Source organism: Artibeus jamaicensis, unplaced genomic scaffold (genome assembly GCF_021234435.1).
Source record: "Artibeus jamaicensis isolate MK-2021 breed Jamaican fruit bat unplaced genomic scaffold, CSHL_Jam_final contig_685, whole genome shotgun sequence".
Lineage (NCBI taxonomy): Eukaryota > Metazoa > Chordata > Mammalia > Chiroptera > Phyllostomidae > Artibeus > Artibeus jamaicensis.
In genome coordinates, this window is record NW_026521924.1 from 34,704,964 (window position 1) to 34,727,028 (window position 22,065).

At 48.1% G+C, this 22,065-nt stretch overlaps 3 protein-coding genes across 9 annotated transcripts in view; 1 reads left to right on the forward strand and 2 right to left on the reverse strand.

Annotated features, from left to right (window-relative positions):
- The window catches only part of SYCP2 (synaptonemal complex protein 2), a 55,485-nt gene extending 46,448 nt beyond the window's left edge, over positions 1 to 9,037 (reverse strand). For 3 of the 4 annotated variants that reach the window (XM_053671414.1, XM_053671413.1, XM_053671412.1), the window contains exon 1: positions 39 to 137. In XM_053671414.1, the coding sequence (XP_053527389.1) occupies positions 39 to 68 (30 nt within the window). In that variant the 5' untranslated portion in view covers positions 69 to 137. Of the gene's footprint in view, positions 1 to 38; positions 144 to 919; positions 1,049 to 1,898; positions 2,043 to 3,862; positions 3,924 to 8,818 lie in introns of those variants that run through there. The other variant, XM_037153570.2, reaches the window with a different exon arrangement.
- Positions 9,038 to 10,550: 1,513 nt separating this feature from the next.
- PPP1R3D (protein phosphatase 1 regulatory subunit 3D) lies at positions 10,551 to 14,010 on the reverse strand. Its single transcript, XM_037153528.2, has one exon. The coding sequence runs from the start codon at positions 13,681 to 13,683 to the stop codon at positions 12,784 to 12,786; it is 900 nt and encodes a 299-aa protein (XP_037009423.2). The 5' UTR covers positions 13,684 to 14,010; the 3' UTR covers positions 10,551 to 12,783.
- Positions 14,011 to 14,203: 193 nt separating this feature from the next.
- On the forward strand, positions 14,204 to 21,945 carry FAM217B (family with sequence similarity 217 member B). Of its 4 annotated transcripts, XM_037153524.2 has the most exons (5): positions 14,204 to 14,285; positions 15,670 to 15,762; positions 16,188 to 16,299; positions 16,417 to 16,502; positions 17,864 to 21,945. In XM_037153524.2, the coding sequence occupies exons 2-5, from the start codon at positions 15,743 to 15,745 to the stop codon at positions 18,999 to 19,001; spliced, it is 1,356 nt and encodes a 451-aa protein (XP_037009419.2). In that variant the 5' UTR covers positions 14,204 to 14,285; positions 15,670 to 15,742; the 3' UTR covers positions 19,002 to 21,945. The 4 variants fall into 4 exon arrangements, with proteins under 4 accessions (XP_037009419.2, XP_037009422.2, XP_037009420.2 ...); XM_037153527.2 differs by lacking the exon at positions 15,670 to 15,762 and having other exon boundaries at positions 14,209 to 14,285; XM_037153525.2 differs by lacking the exon at positions 14,204 to 14,285 and having other exon boundaries at positions 15,573 to 15,762; positions 17,867 to 21,945.
- The last annotated feature ends 120 nt before the right edge of the window (positions 21,946 to 22,065 follow it).

Below are 22,065 nucleotides of genomic sequence, written 5' to 3' on the forward strand. Positions count from 1 at the left end.
ATGTGCTTCATAACATTAGTTAATCAATGTGATTTTACCATCAAAAGGTCAAGTAAGTCTTCTATCATATTTGTAAGAGTTTCATCTTTTGAATTTCCTTGACTCAGAAGTATCTCCTTGGATTTTTCAAACCAGGCAACCATGTAAAGAAAAATGTATATACAGTCACTTTGAATTCAGTTTTGAGAATGTACTTATCTATCAGTATAAATAGTAATCCTGGGAGTGAAGAAGTACCAAAAAAAAATTCCAGTATTATATCAAAATAAATTTATGCTTTCAAATATCATTATCATTTGGGTTTTGGTAACTTACTATATTTTCCCATTGTTTAAATAGGAATGAAGTTAATCCTAATTATAGGTGTAGAAGACCTTTACTTCCTTCTTCAAATACCTAGTTCAAGCACACTCAAATAATAGGTGAAAATAAATTATCACATATTAGATTACTTTAGCATTGTTACTATGGGAAAAATTTTGGTATTTTTATGTTCGATTAATTCAGATAGTTGAGTGTAAATGACATCTCAGACACTGTTCTTGGCACTGGGTATATTGCAATGAAGAAAACAAATAAAACTCAATATCCTACATTCTAGCATGGCAGACAGACAATGAATATAAAAAATTGATAAAGTCAGATAGTGACTAAGATAAGATAAAGAGAAAATAAAGTAAGTAAGGGCCCTGAGGATCTTGTGAACCTAAGTCCACATGATTATTGGGGAGCCTGTGTGCAGTTTCTTTGTGATCTTTATCTTTGTAATATATGTCACAGGTTATGCAGATAGTTATTTTATCTCAAAGTTTTACATGAACCCATATTTATTTTTCAACATTTGGTACCATTTATCTTATTAGAGTGTACACTTGTAATCATATTTCTCTCACATGAATGTTACATATTCTATACTTATCTTTTGGATTAGTCCTTGTTGTATCAAAGTTGGAAGTCCGGCTTGCCCTAATATACTGATATTTCTGCCACATCTTCCAAAAGAAATGAAAATGACTGAAACAGTTTGGATATCCTTTCTATTAAGTTCCTAAAATGAAAAGCATACATTTAAACATCTGTTAACACAAAATAATATGGAACTGGCATTGTGCTAGAAGCTTCATAATCTTCACACATCCTAAAAGTTAGCCATTCTCATAATCTCCAAGGATAATGGACAAAAATGGGCTTTAAAAAATGCGTAAAGCCAGTGAATGACAAATTCAATACAAAAATGCAGAGCTGTATAAATTCAAGAAACTTTAGACTATGATGCAAAGTTAACCTTCCAGTTCTAGAAAGTTCCATGTATCTAACAGATTCAATAAAGCAAATCTCAAATACTGATTTTCAATAATCACATTTCTCACCTATGAAACTGCCTTACATATGATAAATCAAGTCCAAGGTTTTGGACAATTAAAAAATATTTGTAAGTACCAAGCATTGTCCATAAAACATGAAGAATATGCTGACAGTTTATTAAAAATAGGTCAAATTCACTTATTTTTATGTTGGTGTTTCCATTACCAGGTACCCCCACCCCCTCCTCCACCACAGGCACCGCACTGCTGTCACGTCCATAAGTTCTTTCTCTTAAGAACAGATCAAGTTATTTAAACTCCAAACAGGTGACCTATTTTTCCCAAACAGTAACTCTGTGAACAAAGCTATTTGTATATTGTATATAGAAAATGGTCCAATATGCTATTTGGACCTCATCAAATAAAAAATTAAGAAAAGGAAGTGGTAAAACAAGCCTTTATTTATATCATTATAAGCAAGCTTGCCAAAGCCTTTTTATTCATGTCTTCCTCATGAATAAAATACTTTCTCCTCAAAACAAAAGACTGCTGTATAGTGATTTTAACAATCATTCAACAAAAATTAATATTTACCCTGCATATAAGGTCATCCAATTTGTGGAAAAACTGTTTGCTGCATTTAATCTTCACATCTTCACAAATATCTATTTGTAAAAGTGTTTTCAAAGGTCTGAAATCATTTTTTCTTAAAGCATCATCAATGCATTTTTCCAACTGCTGGAGAAATACAGATAATGGCACATATATTGAATCAAACCCAAAATTAGTCACCTTAAGCAATCTAGTAATTTGAGAATTGTTTTCACATAAAAATTCCCAGAAGAGCTTGTATAATATATATTTTTAAAACTTCCCACTCTTAAATTTGGAGTAATGTAATTAATTAAGTTTCTTTGACAAGACTCTATATAGGAAAAAATATATTTTACTAATTTCCACTTCATGTCTTAAATTGGAAAGTCATCATTACATTGAATTTAACAAAAACCTGTTAATGAAAGAAGTAAAACAAACTTTGTAGTAAACAATCCATAATACCATGGATAAAGCCTTAACATATCTATCAACTTCTTAATGAAGTTTAAATAATAAAAAAGAAAAAAGTTGCATAAAGACAGATAAAAGCACTGTTTAGAAACTATACCAACCAGTATGACTTAAGCATTTATATATATATATATATATATATATATATATATATATATATATATGTAATGTATTATATTACAGGTTTATAGTCATGTGCCTCATTACGAGGCTTGGGCCAACAATGACCACACACACGTATATGATGGTAGTCCTATGAGATAACAGAGCTGAAATGCTCCTGTTGCCTCGTGACATGATAGCCATTGTAACCTCATATAACAGGCAGTGCATATAAACAAACGTACTGCACTGTCAGTCATAAAGTTACGGCACACACTGTCATGTACCGTACATGGTACTTGACAGTGGTAATAAATGACTGTGTTACTGGCTTATATATCTACTTTCCTATGCTTCCTATTTTAGAGCACACTCTTTCTTCTTATAGATGTCTACCATAAAACAGTGCCCCTTCAGGCCTGCGGCAGCTACACACATCTCACATCTCCTATTTACTACAACTCCTGACTGCACTGTTTCCTCTCGCGTCTGACTTAATCGCGTGTTATTTATGGGTTTAGTCTAGCCTGAGTGTACAGTGTCTGTCAAGTCTACATTAGTGGTACTATAATACCCCACACACCCACTGGCTCACTCAGAGCAACTTCAGATCCTGCAAGCTGCATTCACAGTGTCTTGTAGAGCTGTACCATTTCCCAACCTTTGTGCCCTATTTTTACAGTACCTTCTCTATATTTAGATGTGCTAATACTTACCACTGATTTATAACCACCTTAAGTACTCAGTACAGTAATGTGCTATACAGGTTGTGGCCTAGGAGCACCAGGCTCGGCGCCACATAGCCTAGGGTGTAGCAGGCTCTATCATCTAGGCTTGTGTAAGTGCACTATGATGTGTGCACAACGGAAGTGCCAATGATGCACCTCTCAGAAAGCATCGTTATGCGATGCATGACTACATAACCTTTATAAAATCTGCCATCCCTACTTTTAATGTAAACATCATTAATAAGGAATTTTCATACTATGATCAGATCACCAGGCTTGGGTGGGAACTGCACAGAAGTTAAATAGCTAAAACTTACTCTTTACCTAACTGAAGTATCTTACAATTTTAAACCTTGATATGATAATACCCAGGCATAAGTTTTACACATGAACCAGCACACTATTCTTTTCAATGTAAAAGATATATAGATATAGATATGTGTAATTCACATCTACACTTTACATACTTTTAATATAGATTTAAAAACAAATCTATTGGAAAAAAATGAAAGGATACCATTTTAATTTAAATTATTCTCTGTCCACTTCATGAAAAAAAGAAAGCTTGTCTTTCCCAAAAATATAGCACTTAATGCCTGTAAATGAACACAAAGTGATTTTAGTAACTAAAATACTTGCTTTTGGTCCAGAACTACATACCTGGAGATCCGGTCTTATTGGCATTTTGACTTATTTTAAAATGGCAGGTCAAAACAAATACCTATAAAAAAAGAAAACATCCATTTTTTGCATCTTACAGTCTGTTCTACATATTTACAGTTTACAAATCTTAATGCTGTATGATAAATAAGCACTGCTGCTTATTTTTTAAAAATATATAAAGTGCCCTGGCTGGTGTGGCTCAGTGGACTGAGTGCAGGCCTGCAAACCGAAAGGTCACTGGTTCAATTCCCAATCAGGGCACGTGCCTGGGTTGTGGGCCAGGTCCCCAGTTGGAGCTGTGCGAGAGGCAACCAATCAATCTTTCTCTCCCTCTCTTTCTCCTTCCCTCTGTGTTCTCTATAAATAAAAAAATAAAATCTTAGAAAAAGAAGTAGTGGGGTGACAACAGTTAAATAGCCAAGAACTTTCCCAAAGTAAATATAAATGTTCACAAATTAAAAGAGTCCAATAAATTTCAGGAAGATAAAGAAGAAAAAAAGTATATCTAGACACATTGTGAGGACATTCCTGAATAAGAATGAAAGAGAAAGCCCTGGCTGGTGTAGCTCAGTGGATTGAATGTGGGCCTGTGAAGCAAAGGGTCTCCGGTTGGATTCCCAGTTGGGGCACATGCCTGGGATGCAGGCCAGTTCCCAGCAGGGGACGCATGAGAGGCAACCACACATTGATGTTTCTCTCTTTAACTCCTTCCCATCCCCTCTCTCTAAAAATAAATAAGTAAAAAAAAAAAAAACCTATCAGCAAATAAAAAGCTTGTGACCAGATGTCTTCACTGGTGAATTCTGCCATACATTCAAAGAACTACACCAATCTTTCTCCAACTCTTCCAAAAAAAATAAATAAATAAAAGAAATACTTCCAAACTCATTTTAAGACACATCACTACCGTGATACCAAAGTCAGGGCGAGGACACTACAAGGAAAGAAGTTATGAAGTGCAAGACAAGAAATTACAAAGCACTAAAAGAAAAAAGTGAAAACTATAATTTTATAGCCAGCAAAAATGCTATTCAAAAATAAAGGGAAGAATCATCTCATTTGATACTAAAACATCACAAAGTCACCATTACAAAAAAAAAGGTATTAAGAATAGAAAACAGGCACACAAATCAATAAAACAAAACAGATTTCAAGTGCATACCACCCAAGCATATATTGAAAGTTCACATATGAGTAAGGTTTTGCAAATCTGAGGGGGAAAAAAAACCAGTTAATAAATGGTGTGGGGAAATTAACTCGCCATATGGAAAAAGTAAAATTAGACCTTTAACTTCCACCATCCACAAAAATAAACTCTAGATGAATTAACTACCTAATGTAAAATGATAATATTTAAGAACTATTAGAAGAAACTACAGGAGGATATCTCTCAAACTTTACAGTATGGGAAGATTTAACACATAAATTGCACAAATCACGAGAAATAACAGGAAGTTTTGGGATATCACTGTCTCTCTTACACACACTCACACACACGCAATCTCATTAAGAAGCACAAAGGACTCTCTAGTCACTCAGACCCCAGCACTGGGTGGAGCCCAGCACATCGTCCTAGGACCATGAGGCCTTCACCATTACAACTCAAGCCACTCAAGCCACCCAGCCCCAGGGAAACATTTCCATGCCTGTGCCTCTGAGAGCAGGGAACTGCAGTTAGTTACGCTGTTCTGTGTATTTTGAGTATGATAGAAATCTCCCCAAATAAAAACAAGTTTAAAGAATTCCAGGGGTGGAGGGGAGTCTAAAACAATGCTGAGCAGGTTGGAGGTTGTGCTGACCCTGACATTTTAGTCTTTGCTTCAGAATGAAGCTACAATTGAGCAATCTAAGTGCTCTCAGGAAAGAGAAAAAGACAGTAATCGACTGTCAAATCCTTCCTCTGGCAGAGTTCACAACTGATTCTTGCATCAGAAAAAATTGCTTCTTAATAATGTCAAAGGTCCAATTTTTTCTCTTCCTATTACAACTTGTGGCCCAGGAAGCACTAGCAACTTTGTGTTCAGCATTTGCAACAGTTGCACAGAGTGACTGAAGAATATTTGTACTGCTAAGCAATTTCTATTATTCTTTAATTTGTATCTATGTAAATCTAGACAAAAGTGCATGAACATGATATGGACTCTTTAAAAAAAATGGCAGGTAGATGGCAAGCAAACACTAGAATAGTGACTAAGTTTACTTTCATAAAAATATTTAACAAGTCCTGGCTGGTGTGGCTCAGTGCACTAAGTATCCACCTGAGAACCAAATTGTACCTGGTTCAATTCCCAGTCAGGGCACATGCCTGGGTTTCAGGCCAGGACCCAAGTAGGGGGACCTGCCCTGTGAGAGGCAACCACATGTAGATGTTTCTCTCCCTCTCTTTCTCCCTCCCTTCCCCTCTTCAAAAATAAATAAATAAAATCTTTTAAAAATATTTAGTAAGATTTACTTATTCAAAAACAAATAATTTTAGTGTTACTGAAATAATTTATATTAATGTTCAATAATTTTTATTTTACCTCAATATTAAAATTTTAATATTTCAGGGAATTTTTAAGAAAAATACTTTTGTGCTTATTTCATGTTTTTGATAAAAAATATATTCAAATTAGTATATTTTGAATGATCACATATCATTTTAATCCTTAAATTACGGTCAATAGAACATCAAATAAGTAAAAGTCTTGATGACATATTCACTGATTTTACTAAAATAAAAAATTATGGTATACTAATTTCTGAACTATGTAAGTCATTATTTTATTACTTATCCAAATTCACCAGTCTGTCATCAAATATACATAAATACATTCATTTATCTTTGATATTTCTCCAACAGTCATAAAAATAGCTTTACATATATTTTCTATTTTGAAGCAATGATGGTATATTTATGACATTGAAGACTAAAACACTTTATTTCACAATTTTAAAATATTAAAAATTTAAACCCACTGCATAAATAAGTGGAACAACAAATAGATGTCTCTCCTTTCCACCCCCTCTGAAATCAATAAATAAAAACAAATTTTAAAAACCCTACTTAATGACATTTTCAAAATATATTAACTAGATAGTACTCTTTCCCTAGAACCAGCAACTGCTGGTGCAGGCCCTCACAGCTGAAGGAACTTGAAGTTAAGTGTAGTTTACAAAGTACTCCGAGACAAGAAATACATAGCATAGAAGAACTAGTTATGGCCAAGAGGCACGTAATACTAAAGAGTCGGTTTAGTTTCTAAGTCTACTTTTATGCAGGAAGTCAGCAGAAGAAAAGGGAAGTTTGGTGTCTACACAAGCAGATCCTTCAAAGTGGGGACACCAAACAATCCAGTCACTCCTCCCTCCCCACCCGCTAGGGCTGAATTCAACAGAGGCAAAAACGTAGCACTGTACTGTCCATTCAAAGCGTCACACCTGTGCGACCCCGAGAGAAGGCTAACTCTAGGAGCAAACGAGTAACACGTTCATCTTTCCACTATCACGAGTACACAGGCATCCTTACGACGTACTGTGTCACAGCACCAGAACAACGGGACGACCCAGCACAATAATTTTTCAAGAGAGTAGGGCTGTCAACCAAGCAGGTTTTGAGCTCGGGTCTGCTTACAGGCAAAACAAAGGACCCACGAGAAGATGAAAGTGTATACGCACGCAGAAAAGAGGCTAGGGCTTTTAAAAAAACCTAAACGACTTGACAAATACGGAGGCACATTTTCCCTCAGGAGCCGAAGGAATGCAAGTAGCGATAGATCGATACGAGGTCCTCGCTAACATCCTAATAGACGTCTAACATTTCCGTAAACAAGAGGCTAACCAAGGGGGGAAGGGAGGCGAGAAACACCATTTTCTGTGACGACGGAAATGTTAACACATTTATTTAATAAAACACTTGCAATGCCCACCCCTGAAATTCAGCATACAGGTCCATCTTATTTGTATCATTTTCTAGATACAGGGGGAATCAAACAGTGGAAAAGAGGAACCCAAGCAGACACGCTCAGGTACAAAAAGACAGCGAGGCAGGGGGCGGGGCCGTCGTGGGGAGCAAGGGGGCGGAGCCGGGCGAGGCAGAGTCGGGGCGGGGTCTGGGAGGGGCGGGGCCGAGGTGGAGGAGGCGGGGCCGAGGTGAAGGAGGCGGGGCCGAGGTGGAGGGGGCGGGAGGGACCTGCGTCTTTTCTCAAGTGGGCGGCGCCGAGTCCCGCCCCGCCTCCACACAGTCCCACCGTTTCCCAAGCTGACCAGTGGGTAACGCGGGGGGGCCCTGGACCCGCCTTGGCCCTCCACCCTGACACCGGAACGACCACACCTGCGGAGCCGGCCCGCACGGTTTAACCGGCGTGGCGGTTCCGGGCTACACGGCCCGGACCCGGAGAGGGCTCGCGTCCTCTGTCGCCCCTAACCACGCACCGCCTGTCCGCCGCCGCGCCGCCCAGCATTTGGGCCCGAGCCAGCGCTGCGCGGACCGCCCTCCTCCGTTCCCCACAGCCCCACGCCCCCACGTCTCGCGCGGGGAGAGCCCGGTCCTCTGGACTCCAGGCCGAGGCCCACTCCCTCAGCCCCGACGCCGCGCCGGCGGGCCGTTTCCACAACGGCGCCTCCCTCACCGTCGAACCCGCCGGCCAGTCCGCCTCCCTCCGGGCCCAACCTGCCAGCCCTCGGGAGGCCTCCGCGTTAAGCCTCCGAGCCAACGCTCGCCGGGCGTCGCGCCTCAGGGCCTCAGCGACCGCGGCGTTTTTTGAGCCGGCCGGCGAGAGGTGGGAAGCGCTCGTCCAATCGGCACTAGGTCCGGCCAGCGCCGCGTCCAATCGGCGCGGCCGCCGGCCAAGCCCCGCCCCCCGTGCCGTCCCGTGCTCCGGGCCGCACGAGGCTCGAGCCAGGGGTGCCGCGGTGGGCGTGGCTCGGACCCTCAAGAAAGTGGACTTCGGAGTCCGGGACCCCAGCCCCTACCCCTGACTCCTGCCTGCTTCGCCGTGAAGGCCGCTGCTCACGGACGTGCCGTTGGAGGCGCCAGCGTCCCTTCACTTCCTCCCGTGGTGCGAACACGCCCGAGCGCCCCGGCAGGACGCCAGACAGAAGGACCTGCGGGCCCCAGGAGACCTCCGGGCTCCCCGCAACCGCCTGGGAGGCCTGGACAGGGCGGAGCGACGCGGAGGCAGCAGCGGAACCTGCGAGGATGCAAGGACTGCACTCCCTTTACAGAGTCCCACGCTGCCGGCCAGCAGAGGGCAGCAGCGACATGCCCAGGCAAGTCCCCGCTGATCGCAACGCCTAACGGCCGCGCCCCGCCCCGCCCCCGGCTTCCGGCTAAGACACACCCCTGTCAGTCAAGCTGCCCCCTCCGCCGACCACGCCCCCTCCAACCAACTGCCACGCCCCGGCTGACGCGGTCCGGCCAGGCTGCCGCTCCCCACTGCGGTCGTGCCCCGCGGCTTTGCTGCCTGGGTTTCCTAGAAACAGGTGCCGCCTCCTTCAACAGCCGGAACCCAAGACCCCTGGAGGAAGTTAGACCGAGACCGTGTGGGCGTGGTACTTACCGAGTGGCACCGTCGGTATATTCCAGGCTTTTTACAATGTTTCCATCTGAACTATCAGTTTAAATGATAAAAGCAATGATGCCTGTTGTGTAAAATATACAATCAATTTAGAAATGGATGCCGCAGATACTTCAAAAATTAAAAGTAGTGATTCCTCACCTTGCCTGCCACTTCGTAGTAGATAGGTTAGTCCTTTTATTGTTTCATGTGTTCAGAAAGCATGGGAATTGTTTACATAAACATCACTGAACTATCACAAGGAGGAATAAAATTTGAGTTGTTTTAAAATAGATTTTTAGGTTATCGTGTTAGCGAAAAAGAAACGTTATCAATCATCATCAAAGTTGGTCTCTGGTGCAGGTGTGAATGCTGACTTTGCTGTTTACCAGCTGAGGGGTTTTAAGTGAATGAATTAAACCCCTCTGAGCTCCACTCTCTTCAACTAAGAAAAATGGGGAGATTATCTACCAGGTAATGTAATTTTAAGAATTAAGTGAAATCAAATACAGCATCCAGCACCGTGGGCAACCAAGTAAGAGAGGACACAATAAATGTTTGATTCTTTTCCCTATGTGCGTGCAAGGCTTTATACTTGAGTCATAGTTGGGGGGAAGGCAGACACTAATTACTCCATACATGTGATTCAGAAGCAATGTAAAGGAAATACAATACTGTCCCACCCCCAACTTTCCTCTAGCAGGGGTGTCCAACCTTTTGGTGTCTCTGGGCCACATTGGAAGAAGAGTTGTCTTGGGCCACACATTAAATACATTGAGACAGGTAATCACACACACAAAAAAACAATTTACACTGTTGTGTTGGGCCTCATTCACAGCCATCCTGAGCTGCATGTGGACTGCAGGCCACAGGTTGGACACCCCTGCTAGAGCTTTCTTCATACGTGATGTAGCATGAATGACTGTATTTCACTTTCTTAAAGACATATACACCTGTGCTACTGAAACTGAGGTACCAGCATACCATATACATGTATATGTGAATATGTTCATATTCGGCAAGGTACTAAATTTTACTGTTGTAGGAAGAATAAGACTTAACCGTGAAATGATTTAAACACGAGGTTTCTAACACCTTGTTGCTGTAATAAGGAGACAAGAAAAACTCATTCCAGCTACCAATTTGTGCATATATAATTTAATTTTAGACCTGGATGAAATCATCTTAAATGACAAGACATTAAAATGTGTCTGGGGAGACAACCCAACAATTTTCACATTCCACTTCAAAATGTTAACATCTAACCAATATAACTGTGTTTTAGGGTGTGAAAGTTCTTGTTAAGCTGAACTTGATGATACTAGGCAAGTATATTTAAGCTTTTAAATTTTAAAAAGTTGATATTTTTAAAGGCACACTGAGGTTCTCTTAATACTGGTGATACAATATTTATGCCCCATGAGCAGAACCATTCTGGTAAGTGACTTTCACATGGATTGTAAGATTCTCTGTGTGCCTTTATACAGCAGGACATTTGGCAGCTCTAACCTCTGAATGTGAATACTCGGGATAGTTGTCTTGCACCCTGGGTTGGGGCCAAGGGCATAGCGTCCAGGGCTCTCACGGGCTTGCTGACCCAATTGGACAGCTTGTTAAACAACAGGAAATGCAACCAGGCTTCTCTCTCCCTTGCATATCAATGTAGTGCCCTGAGCTAACAGCCAAAGGCTGCTCAACTTAATCACAATACTAGAAATCAAAATTCCATGTTCTTAAATCAAAAGGTTTAAGAACTCCCTCCAGATCAGATAGCTTCCTCCTTGGAATTCTAAAGACACAAAAGTTGCCACTGTAAAAAACAACTTGGTCAAAAGGCAAAACACATCCCTCACATGCTGATTTAAGAAATGTCAACAAGCATTGAAAAATTTAGAGTTAATTCATTGGTGACAGCTGTCACAAAACTTTACACGGGCTTCAGCGGTATCATCACTGAACTTCACCAGTTGGAGGCCTCGTCCCTGGGGCTGGGTTTTCCCACTTCGGCGCCATCACCTGTCAGAAAACTACCACTCAGCACCAAGAGAAATCACAGCCCCTTGCTGAGAGTTCTAAGTCATTGTAGCTCTCTGCAGATGACACGGCCTTGACTTCTCAGTTGGAGATTTTTTTTTTTAACAAAAGAAAAGCATTTAGCACTTTAAAACCAGGAGACCAATCCAGACAGTGTTAGAAACTCCCTGATCTGAAGTCACAAATAAAGTTGGCAGGTAGTTGAAAAAAACGGGCATGTATAAATGCAATTTAAAACAATTAAAAAGAATAAATATTTGTGATTTCTCTTTCCTTAGTGCTCTCTGGCCATTACTGAAAACAGTCACATCTACTTGGTACCCTAACTGCTGAAAGGTGCCGGCTGGGACCCCCTGACACTTAAGGAGACACAAGAAGTCATCTTAATCATAAAAAGGTAATTGAAAAGGACACGGATGCCTGAAATTCTATAGGGTCCCCTGAAAATTTGAATAACGTAAGGCAGAGTTTCTCATCACGTTTAGGCAGTTTCAAACCGAAAGAGAATGGCCTGATGCCATGCGGATACACTGTCATCAAGCCTGTGCAAGAGAAATACACGGAGTGAGAAGAGACACTGCAGAGAAGGGGCCGTCTTGCTGGTCTGAAGGTTTACGCTTCTCCCTCTATCTCGGCTGTGATGCAGGGGCGCACGGCCTGACCAGGGCGGGCTGAACGCCTCGGAATGGTTGTGTGATGACTGATGAGGCATAAATTTCCTGCCTATTAATAGTGCCCCACCGTGAGCGGTCCCCAGGCATTGGCAGCACCCGTGGTCTCAAGTTTTCCTTGTCCCAGGGCAGGAACGCCTCCAGGGACTGTGATGCGGATCTCACTAGGGCACAAATACACAAGACCCTTTTTTTTTAACTTATTAAATCCAGAATATTCCCGAGAAGGCATCCATTAGTAGTCAGAGTCCCAGTGTCACAATGATAATAAATAACAGCCATGTCCCCAGAGACCAGGCACTTCGAGAGCAAAAGCGTCAGGCCTTGCTGGCAGGACAACGCAGGCCTTTCCCCAAAACCCAGCCCCAGGGCCCGTCACTCTCATGCAGCTACTGCCCAGCACGGCCCCCCAGAGTGTTACACACTCTGCCTTCTGGCCACCTGAGGCTACTTTTTACACCAAGTGACTTGGACGTTTCAGGTAGATGACAGCTTGGCCACTGCCAGGGGACCTTGCAGCAGGACATGAGGTCAGACTTAGGTTTGGGGACAGGGTATAGGTTAGAGCCACGGCCTCTTCCTTGAGCCCAGCTAGGAAGTCACCGCAGGTGCGCCTCAGGTGCAGCTGGGGTGCAGAGGAGCCTCGGGTGCAGAGGCGCCGGCCAAGGCCCGCTGCTCAGATGAAGTGGATCCAGCTCTCCTCGCACTCCCCACGGGGCATGTGCAGCTCGTGGTTGCGGCAGGTGAGGCTGTAGTCACGGCCGTTGTTGTTGTCCCAGTACTCGGCACCAGCCACGCGGTAGCGCAAAGCAAAATGCACGCGGGAGCCTAGCGCCAGCAGGAAGGGCGGCACTGGGAAGCCAAAGGCGAAGACATCCTCGGTGCCCTCGGAGCCTGCGGGCCCGCGCCACCTGGCAACCGCCTCGTGCGTGCTGCGCCACTCAGAAAAGGTGTAGCGGATCGCCACCTGCTTCTCGAAGGCCACATTGCGTACGCGCACAGTGCCGCTGACGCCTAGGTCAGAGCAGGTGACGCGCTCCAGGCACACCAGCTGGCGCCCCAGGCGCTCGCCGAAGTCTGCGGCTTCGATGGGCGGCGGGAAGTCGGGCACCAGGCACTGCAGGGTGAACTCCAGGTCCTGGCTGCTGCAGCAGAGATCTGAGTTGATGGCGAGCCGCGACAGCACGTGCAGTGGCACGGATGGGTCGTCGCCTGCATTGAACACCTTGACTTGCGCCAGCTCCAGGCCCAGTGCATCAGCGAAGCGCACACGGTTCTTCCGACTGCAGCCCGGACGGCACGCAGTGCCGGGGGCGCCCGCAGCCTTCTGGCGGCGCTCGGGAGAGCTGGGAAGCGAGTGCGCCCGCCGCAGGATGATGGGTCGCAGGCTGGGGTCGCAGCCTGACGGTACGGACGGCGGCGGAGGCGCGCGCCCGGGGATCCCGGGGGGCCGGCAAGGCCGCCGCTCCGGGGCTGCACTGCTGTCCAGGTCCGAGAGGCAGCTGAGGCTCCGCAGGGCGATCTTCCGAGACCCCAGGGAGCGGGGCAGGTCTGCGGAGCCCGAGCCTGTGGACATGGCCCCGCCGGCCCTCAGGTGATGGGGTATGAATCCGAGGGGCAGCCTCCGACCCCGCCTCTGCTACCTTGGGGGTGTCCCTGGCGGTGCTCAGAGGTCCCCGGCCGTCCGCTGGAACTGCAGCCTGGAGGAAACCCTGGGGCCTGCTGCGCTCTTGGCCCCTCTGTCACTTCGCCCCTCTAGTTCTCTACCAGATCCTCCGTCTGTTGCAGGGAAACCAGAGCCTGTTTCCCAAGAGATGAGTGCTGCCTCCAGGACAAGCCTTTTGGGGCCCCCCAGAGAGCGCAGGGTGACACCTCCTTTTGCCTCCCAAGAGCTTCTTATTGGGGAAGCTGCGTTCGCGAGGCAGCCCCTCCCACCTTCCTGGTCGCGGCGTTACTTACATGGCTGCAACTTGTTCGGATGCAACTTCCCGACGAGCCTCCGCCCCGCCCCTCGTGACGCCGCTGCAGCGCGGGCTCGCGAGGGCCGGAGCGCCGCGGGGGAGCCCTCCCCAGCGCGCGCCGCGCACCCGCAGCAGGCGCAGCGGAACTGCCTCCCGCCCCGGTGCCGGGAAGGAGGGCTGGCGGCCTCGTCACGTGTCCTCGGGGATCGAGAAAGAGGTCTGATCGATTTCTGTCTGCATCTGCCTGGCCCGCGCGCTTATCGATCGCAGTTCGGTGTCTGCACAAACGGAAGATAAGGAAAATGCATGCTGCGGGTCCCTGGGTTACTGCGGGCAGGAAGGGTTGGGGGTGCAAAAACTGGCCTTTCCAGGGGCTAGTCCCCGGGTTCATTTCAAGCCTCTAGGCTGGCTAGCTGTTTGGGAGAAGGCACCCAGGACCCTCGGCTGGACCCAGGGAGCCTCGCTGCATAGAGAAGCGTCCTGTCTGCACATCACCCACAATGCTTTGCTGCCTCGGACTGCCAGCCCAGTCCTGGGGGCGAGGAAGCCGGGAGGGGCGGTCCCTCTCTAGATGCCCAGCCTGAGAGGAAGACAGGAAGACAGAAAGACGTGGGGACAAGAGTTAATACCCAGTGTGGATTATGCCGCTACCCTTAATCTGCCTTTGGGGTTCTGGAGACATTTTTGTAGCCAGAATCTCAGACTTTCAGCTTTCCTCCAAGGCAAGCCTGAACCACTAGGGAACCAAACTCGCGCTTGTTTTCTGCATCCTCAGGGCCTTGCTGGCGTGTATCCGTAACTTTGTGCAGAAAACGCAAGAGCCTAGGGAGCAGTTTGGAGCCGTGAGTTCTAGAGGGTTCCATTATACTGTTCAGAGCAGAAAGAAATCCAAAGTGATGAAAGAGGGTTGGTAAAGAACGTTCTGTATACCTAAACATCAACCAGGCCTGTAGATTACTGCATAAATCATTGATTGCCAGAGCCCAGATGGAATTTCTATCACCATCACATGTAAACGGACTAAAAAGGCATACTATTATTATAAGAAGTAACATAGGAAGAAAATAAAAATCTTCTAAATCTCACCTCTCTCTCCTGTTATGGAGAGGCAGGGGTGGTCCCCAAAGTCAGACTTCACTTTCAAATCCGGGCGCTTTTAGGCCACTCACAGTAAGAGGTCCGAGTCAGCAGAACTTGGCAAACAGATAAGATACGAGGTGCACTGATCTATGTATAACCTCTTCATGGGTTGATGTGACCGTGGGAATTGATGAGGAGAGTCCCCGGCTGCGTCTGAGCTCCAGAAGAGCCGGGACAGGGCCACAGTCCTGCCGTTGTCTAGGCACCTCTGTCCTCGTCTGTGAGTGAGTGCAGGGCTGGGTACGGGCGCTTCAGAGCAACACCTGACCCGAGCCTGGCGGACTTCCTCAGTGCGCCACCTCCAAGAAGACTGTGTGTGCGAGAATCCAGTCTGAGCATGTGCAGTAGTGTGATTTCGTGTCCGACGTGCCCTGTGACAACAGAGCAGACAGAACACACCTGTGAACGGGAGGGACCTCCCCCAACCAATATTTTAACGCAGTGCAAATGCTCAAAAACAGGCCATGAGAACCAGCCCAGGTCTGGATACAGGACCACGTGCATTCAATACTCACCGACTGTGCTTCTACCCGGATGGGGCCGACACAGAGAAGGTCAGCCTGGGCCCTGGGCAAGGATCACAGGCAGATTCCGAATTTGTGACGCATTCCGTATTTTTAGAAACAAAGTGCTCCATATTTTTAGAAACAAACTCTTAGATACTCTCAGAGCACAAATTGATGGTTGCCAGATGGAAGGGGAGAAGGGCGAGGGGATCGGTGAAAAGGGGGAAGGGGTTAATAAGTACGAACTACCAGTTATAAAATTAGTCCCAGAGATACAAAGTGCAGCCCAGGGAAGGCAGTCAGCACAGTGCAGTAACTGTGAATGGTGTCACAGGGGCTTACTAGCGGTGACCACTAAGTTACATGAATGTCCAATCGCTTTGTTGCACCGCTGGAACTAATATAACAGTGCTGGTCAACCGTAATGGCAAATGAATTGAGAAAATACTTACTGTTCGTTCTGTTGCTTGCAGTTCCGGTGCTGAGAAGCCCTTCCCAGACATAAGAGGAATAAAGAAGTTACTTCCGCAGCTGTCGGCACCTTCCAACGGGTTGAGCAAAAATATTTCAATCGCTGCACAGAAGGTGATGATGCAACCTTTGCGGGAGGCCCTCCCTTAGATTTGTCCTGTTTTCTGTGTGTTTGCTTCGTGTGTATGTGTGTGTGTTCGTGGTATTTATTACTGCTCATCTGTTTTTCAGACAATCCCTCCAACCCTAGAGGATGACCAGCCATGTGACTTTCTCAAGAAAGGGAGTGGGGTGAACGAATCCCATCGGAAAAGCAGGTGAGCGGTTTTCGTAGAGCTGCTTTTGTCTCAGAAAGCCGTGTTATCTCAGTCACGGATTGACTGCGTGTGTCTGTGGGTGAGAAGCATGTACTTGTATTGTTTTATGTGGCAGAAATGGGTGAGCCGTGGTTTACACGTTACTGGGGGGTGAAAGTTCCAGGGGTCATCACCGTGGTGCCGTCAGCAAGATCGTCCGCTTCGGGCAAGCCCCTTAATCGTCCTTCCCTGTCAGTTCCCTTTCTCGAAAAAGGAAACTGATGACAACATCTGCGGACGCCCTCGGTCAGCCAGAGGTCACGCACACGCTCACATGGTAGCTGGGGGAGCGAGGTGCCGGCAGCTCCCCCGCCGTGTCTACAGCGTCTCTGGGGCGGCCGGCACGCGACGGGCCACGGTTCCAAGTCCTCCCTGTTCACGGGTGGAGAGGTGACACACTTTCAAATGCGCCGTGTGGACAGACGGACCTCTGAGGTTTTCCAAAAGCTCGTTCAGCAGTGTTTTTTACCCCATCGGACTTGTTCATCCCCGGGTGTGGAGAAGTGCTCTTATTCTTAGTAACATGCCGTGTCCTAGGTAAGTCCATTGAAAAGGAAAGATTTGCAGTTCGGATATGAGCTGCCTCCGACCGAGTTACCTCGGAGAGAACCAGGCAACAGAAGGAGCGCACACAGCGCTCGGTGGTTCCCTTCACCTCCCCGATCACCGGGCCAGCGCCGGCTCTGAGTTTCGTTCATACTGTGTCACAGGACACCGCGCGACTGTCCCTTTAACGGGACAGTGCCCCTGAGTGTTTCCTATTTGAAAACAGCCATACGCTTTTGGTGGAAGGTACAGGTAGTACATGCCACACTTTGTCATATTAGGGTTTTAGTTGGCCCCAAATCACCCCCCTTAGTTCATTCTCTCAAACTTGCCTTTTGCATCTTGTTCACACTTCTTTGAAAACAGGCCTGTGGAAGACAGTGTGGATCTGACTCGCAAATGTCATCCAATGCCGCTTGGCATCGGCAGAACGGGTTGGGGTCTCTGACAGAGCCTTCCCAAACGGTGTTTCTAGAGCACACACGGAGTAGCCTGGGATGCTCGCATGCGCACTTGAGGAAAGGTTCGCCTCCTCCTCTGATGCTGGCATTTGATACAAAGTAGAACCCCTGCCTGCACTTCCGGCACCTGTGCTAGTCCAACTGGCATTTCTGAGCTGGAGTGCTGAGTGGACTTGGCTCTGAAACTTGCAGGAACCGCTGGCTCTGGCAGGACGCAAGGCCCTTTCTGACGCTAGGGCTCTGGAGGGTCTTGTCCCTGGGAGGTAGACCAGCCTTGGGCATAGGTGCTAAGAATTGCAGTTTTATTTCTTGCAGCAGTATGGATGCTGGCCTGTCTTGGACTAAAGTGCCACGTGCGAAGAACTCTTCAGGAAAAAGACAGAGTAGTGAGCCCCAAGCCCCCCGCCTGCCCTCTGGACCCGAGAGCAGCCTCACGAGTATCTCCTGGCCGGCCGCAGAGGAACCTGGAGGTCGCATTTCCCCAGAAGGCAAAGTCGAAAGGAGCCCCCTGGAGGCCACGGGGAGCAAGCTGTTTCTCGCCGTGCGGTCGATGGGAATCCCGAGAGGAGATGCGGATGAGGACAGTGCCAGTGACCTCTCCGACTCGGAGCGGGTCCCCGTTGCTCCTTCCCCGTGCACGCCTCCAGATCTCCGTCTGCGAGCAGAAGAAATTGACCCAGCCTGCTTTGACCTGGACCTTCACCCGGGTCAGGGCCACGCGAGGGTCCAGCACCGTTACCCCGACTTCCTCCCGCCACGGTGCAGCTCCTGGGACCTGCGGGGCATGGCCATGCTTGTGCATGGAGAGCGCAGGCCCGGCGCCGTGCCACGCGCAGGCGGGCTGCTGGGCAGGTACGTGGACCGGCTGCTTCAGCTTGAATGGCTGCAGATCCAGACTGTCCAGGGTGAGAGGGCCAAGGGCGGGAAAGCCCGGCTGCCTGCTGCCCCTGGGGGGCCCCTGCAGAGCCCAGGGCGAGGCAAGCTCCTGGCTGGGGCTATGTCCAGGCCCCCCCAGGACGGGGCCCCCAAGTCAGTCCCCTCGAGAAAGAAAGGTCTTCCCCGCACCCAGGGCACTCCGGCCTGTTACCCCTTTGAGACTCCCCCCAAGCCCCTTGAGGTGCTGGGTGGTAGCAGGCTGGGTTCTCAGAAGCAAACCCTCGACATGAGGACCGAGGAGAAGAAGAAGAAATGCACTAAGAGCCCCCGGCCGCCGCACTGGCACCTGGCAGGCGGTGACAGCAGCCTCGCCATGGAGAGCAGCGGCAACATCCGAATCCCCAAACAGCCCGCAGGGACTCCGGACTCCACGGAGGCCCACAAGGCCTCCAAACCCCAGGCGCACGCACATCTTAAGAAAAAAGGAACTGCAAACAGCTGCGGTCACGCCTCCCTGTCTGGGGAGAAAAAACTCAAAACAAATGGAGGGAAGCAAAACACACATAAATTCAAATAACGTCCGAGATGGTGGGCTGTGGAGACCGGCAGGTGCCGAAGTACCAGAACTCTTCCAAACGCAGCAATACTGTGAATTTTAGGAAATGTTACGAAAACTGCCACACGAGGAGTCCACTGGTCCTGTAGTCCACCCTGCCCCCACCCGGGTTATTGTCACAAACACCTGTCTTGCAGGGAGTCCCCTTTCACAGTCTCAAGCAAAGGACAGCCCTTTGGATGAAAATTAGCCAAGGCCTGTGCCATGTGAAGGAACAAAGCGACGACTCTCTGGGGGAAGAGTCGCCTCTGCTGAACCAGCAGGCGTGCGGAGAGCAGCACTGGGGACGCTCAGCTGCCCCCCGCTGTCCCTGTCCGCATGTAGGAAGCAGCACCAGCAGTTTTCACGTGCAGGCCCCTTGCGTCCGACTCAGTCCCAGGAGCTCGGCTCCTCTTCAAGTTGGGGGTGTGCATTCTGAGCAGGGTCTTTCATCACGAAGCTACCTACTGTACAGAGACCGCAGAATCTAATGTTTTCATACACTTTCCCTGATGTGGGTTTAAAAAGAAAAAAAAGAGGCAACTTCATCGTAGAGCTGGCGACTCCCCGTGTCCTCTCAGCGGAGCACAAAGGTGTGCGGCCTGTTGGGTGGGGACCTCGGTGGGGTGAGGTGGCACTGCTGTCTGCTGGGGCAGCTGGGAGTCCGCGGCGCCCCAGCCCTCCTGCAGAGGTGCCCAGGAGAACCACTGTGCGGAGTTTGTGAACGAAGGGTCCACTCTGGAGAAACACATGGAACCGCTCTGAATGGAGCCAGTTACTGCGTCACTGCTCTGGGACCCGCCTCCCGCCGTCCGTGGTCAAAACAGTGATCTTTCCGGTCGGCACGAGCAGCGGTTCGGAGCCTCGCCGGGGCAGGCTGGGCAGCGGGGATGCGTTCCTGCCTGTCTCCTAGCCGGCCCTGCGGCTTCCTGAGGCCTCCTCCCGTCACCATCACTGCAGTTAAGTAACATGCAGCTGGCCCTGGGGCTGTGCCTCGACCTTCTGCTGACATTCTCGGACAGCTTTGAAGCCTTCATTGGACTACTTCTCGCTGTACGGTGTGTTTTAATATTGTAGCTGATCGTACCCCTTCAAATGATTATCCTATTTTCTATTGTTTTATACAACGTGTTTCCCTTTTTTGCAACTTTGGGGGCAAATGAAAAATGTGGCACTTTTCACTTGAACATACATCATGGCCTGCAGCTGTGTCACCCAGCAGTCAGCGTCATGCGGGGCACATCGTGAATGACAGTGTAAGGAGGAGATAGATACACATAATTAGAACATCCCGTGTTGAAACGTTACTTCTGGCCGCACGAAACAATGTATAAAATGTGTTTGGCAGCCCTTCCCCTCCCAGACTCCACTTTCAGGAACGTGCAGCTCCTGCCTCACGTCCTGTACGCCCAGCCCGCCTGGCTGGGGAAATCGTGCTCTGGCCTGAGGTCCTACACCTCTCCCTGGGGACAAAGGCTGGACGTCTGTGGGCGTCACCTCCGTCGCCCCCAGGATAGCATCCTTTTGTTCCCGGGATGTGAACTGTGTTCTACAAACACAGAGCCACCCTTACTTCCCTCTGTGTGCGTCCCCAGTGGCACCCTGCATGTCCAGGGCCACCTGCTCCTTGTGAGCATGGGTGGGTTAGTCCTTCCTCCCTGCTGGCAGCGAGCCCCCGATCCTCCCTCTGCCGGATTTCCACACAGCTCTTCAGGAGTTTCAGGGCTGATAAATCCCTGCAAGCCGAGCACACACTCCTGATGTTAACACGGAAGGGTTCACACCTGCCCCCGGAGTATCCGTGTGGGCACTCCTGGGGCCCCTGCAGGGTGAGGCCCACGTGGCTGGCTTTGCTGGCCTCGTGTGTGTCTGGGCTGAAGGCCACGATGCTTAAGAAATTCAGAGGTAACACCATGAATGCTGCATTTGTCCCTTGCTGTTGAATCGAAGGGTGTTGCTTCATTTGGGGACCAGTCATGAGGTCGAGTGGCAGTTTTAAAAGCCTGGAAAAGTGACTCCACTCATCTGTGTGTTTCCTCAGGCTGGTGGTTTACTTTTACCCATGTTACTGGGTCGGGATTGGAGCTGCCGGTGACTGGCGCAGGTCCACCAGGGGACACACGCAGTCTCGGCATTGTGACTTGAGAAGTGTGACTCGGTGTTGTGACTCGGCGTTGTGACTTCCAGGTGGATGATGTTGGAAAGGGAAGCCGTGAGCTCATTCAGCTCACGTCTAAGCCACTGAGTCTCTTGCCAATCTGGCGACAGAGGCCACTGTGTTTCTGAGAAGTCCCGCTCATTTCTGGGGAGTTGTTTACATATAAAGTGCATTTAAACCAAGGAAAACAGCCCGAAGTGTAAAAAAATAATGACCAAAAAATTTTAGAGAATGGAAGAACATCAGGCTTAGAATCGGTTAGTGGGGAAATTTTTAAAAATGTACGAAAAGTGAACTACAAATCTATACCAGTATTATCTGCAGTTGTTGAGGCTTGGACTGTTTCTGGAATCTGGCTGCAGGGTTATAACTGACTCAGCAGGGGTGACATCAGGGGCCTCAGACGGAAAGACAGACAGAGGCTGTCGCTGGCCCTATGGAAGCTTAACAGCTAAAGGGAAGATGGTTCACGGGGGCCCTCAGGCCTGGGAGGTTAGTTTCCAAAAAGATGTCAGAATCCCCCCTTCCACAGTACGCTATGCATGGCCTCCCACCTTCCTTTATGCTCGCGTCCTTGCTCAGTTACATGAAAACAAAACTCTTGGCAGTCGTGTGTTTCAAGGTGACAGATGGGCATTATTGATTACTTATTCACGTACATGTGCGGAGCACCATTTCGAACAGCCTGGAAACACGCAGCGTGTTTGCTGTGGGGGCCACTCCTGTGCGAGCGCTTGGTTTTGTCCGCAATAAAACCAGTGCATCGAAGTCCGTGTGCATCTGCAGTGTTCCTTCTCCAGATCAGCCTCGGGTGGTGGGAAGGTGCGCGTTTCTGGTTTCACTTTGCTTTTCACGCTGTTCTCTCTCAGGGTCTGTCTGTGTCCCTGG

Excerpts from the sequence above, each read along its gene's own strand:
- PPP1R3D (XM_037153528.2), bottom strand. The coding sequence starts at position 13,683 with ATGTCCACAGGCTCGGGCTCCGCAGACCTGCCCCGCTCCCTGGGGTCT.
- FAM217B (XM_037153524.2), top strand. The coding sequence starts at position 15,743 with ATGGGGCCGACACAGAGAAG. Across the intron at positions 15,763-16,187 it reads ATGGGGCCGACACAGAGAAG|TTCCGGTGCTGAGAAGCCCT; the intron begins GTCAGCCTGGGC and ends TGTTGCTTGCAG. Across the intron at positions 16,300-16,416 it reads TTTCAATCGCTGCACAGAAG|ACAATCCCTCCAACCCTAGA; the intron begins GTGATGATGCAA and ends TCTGTTTTTCAG.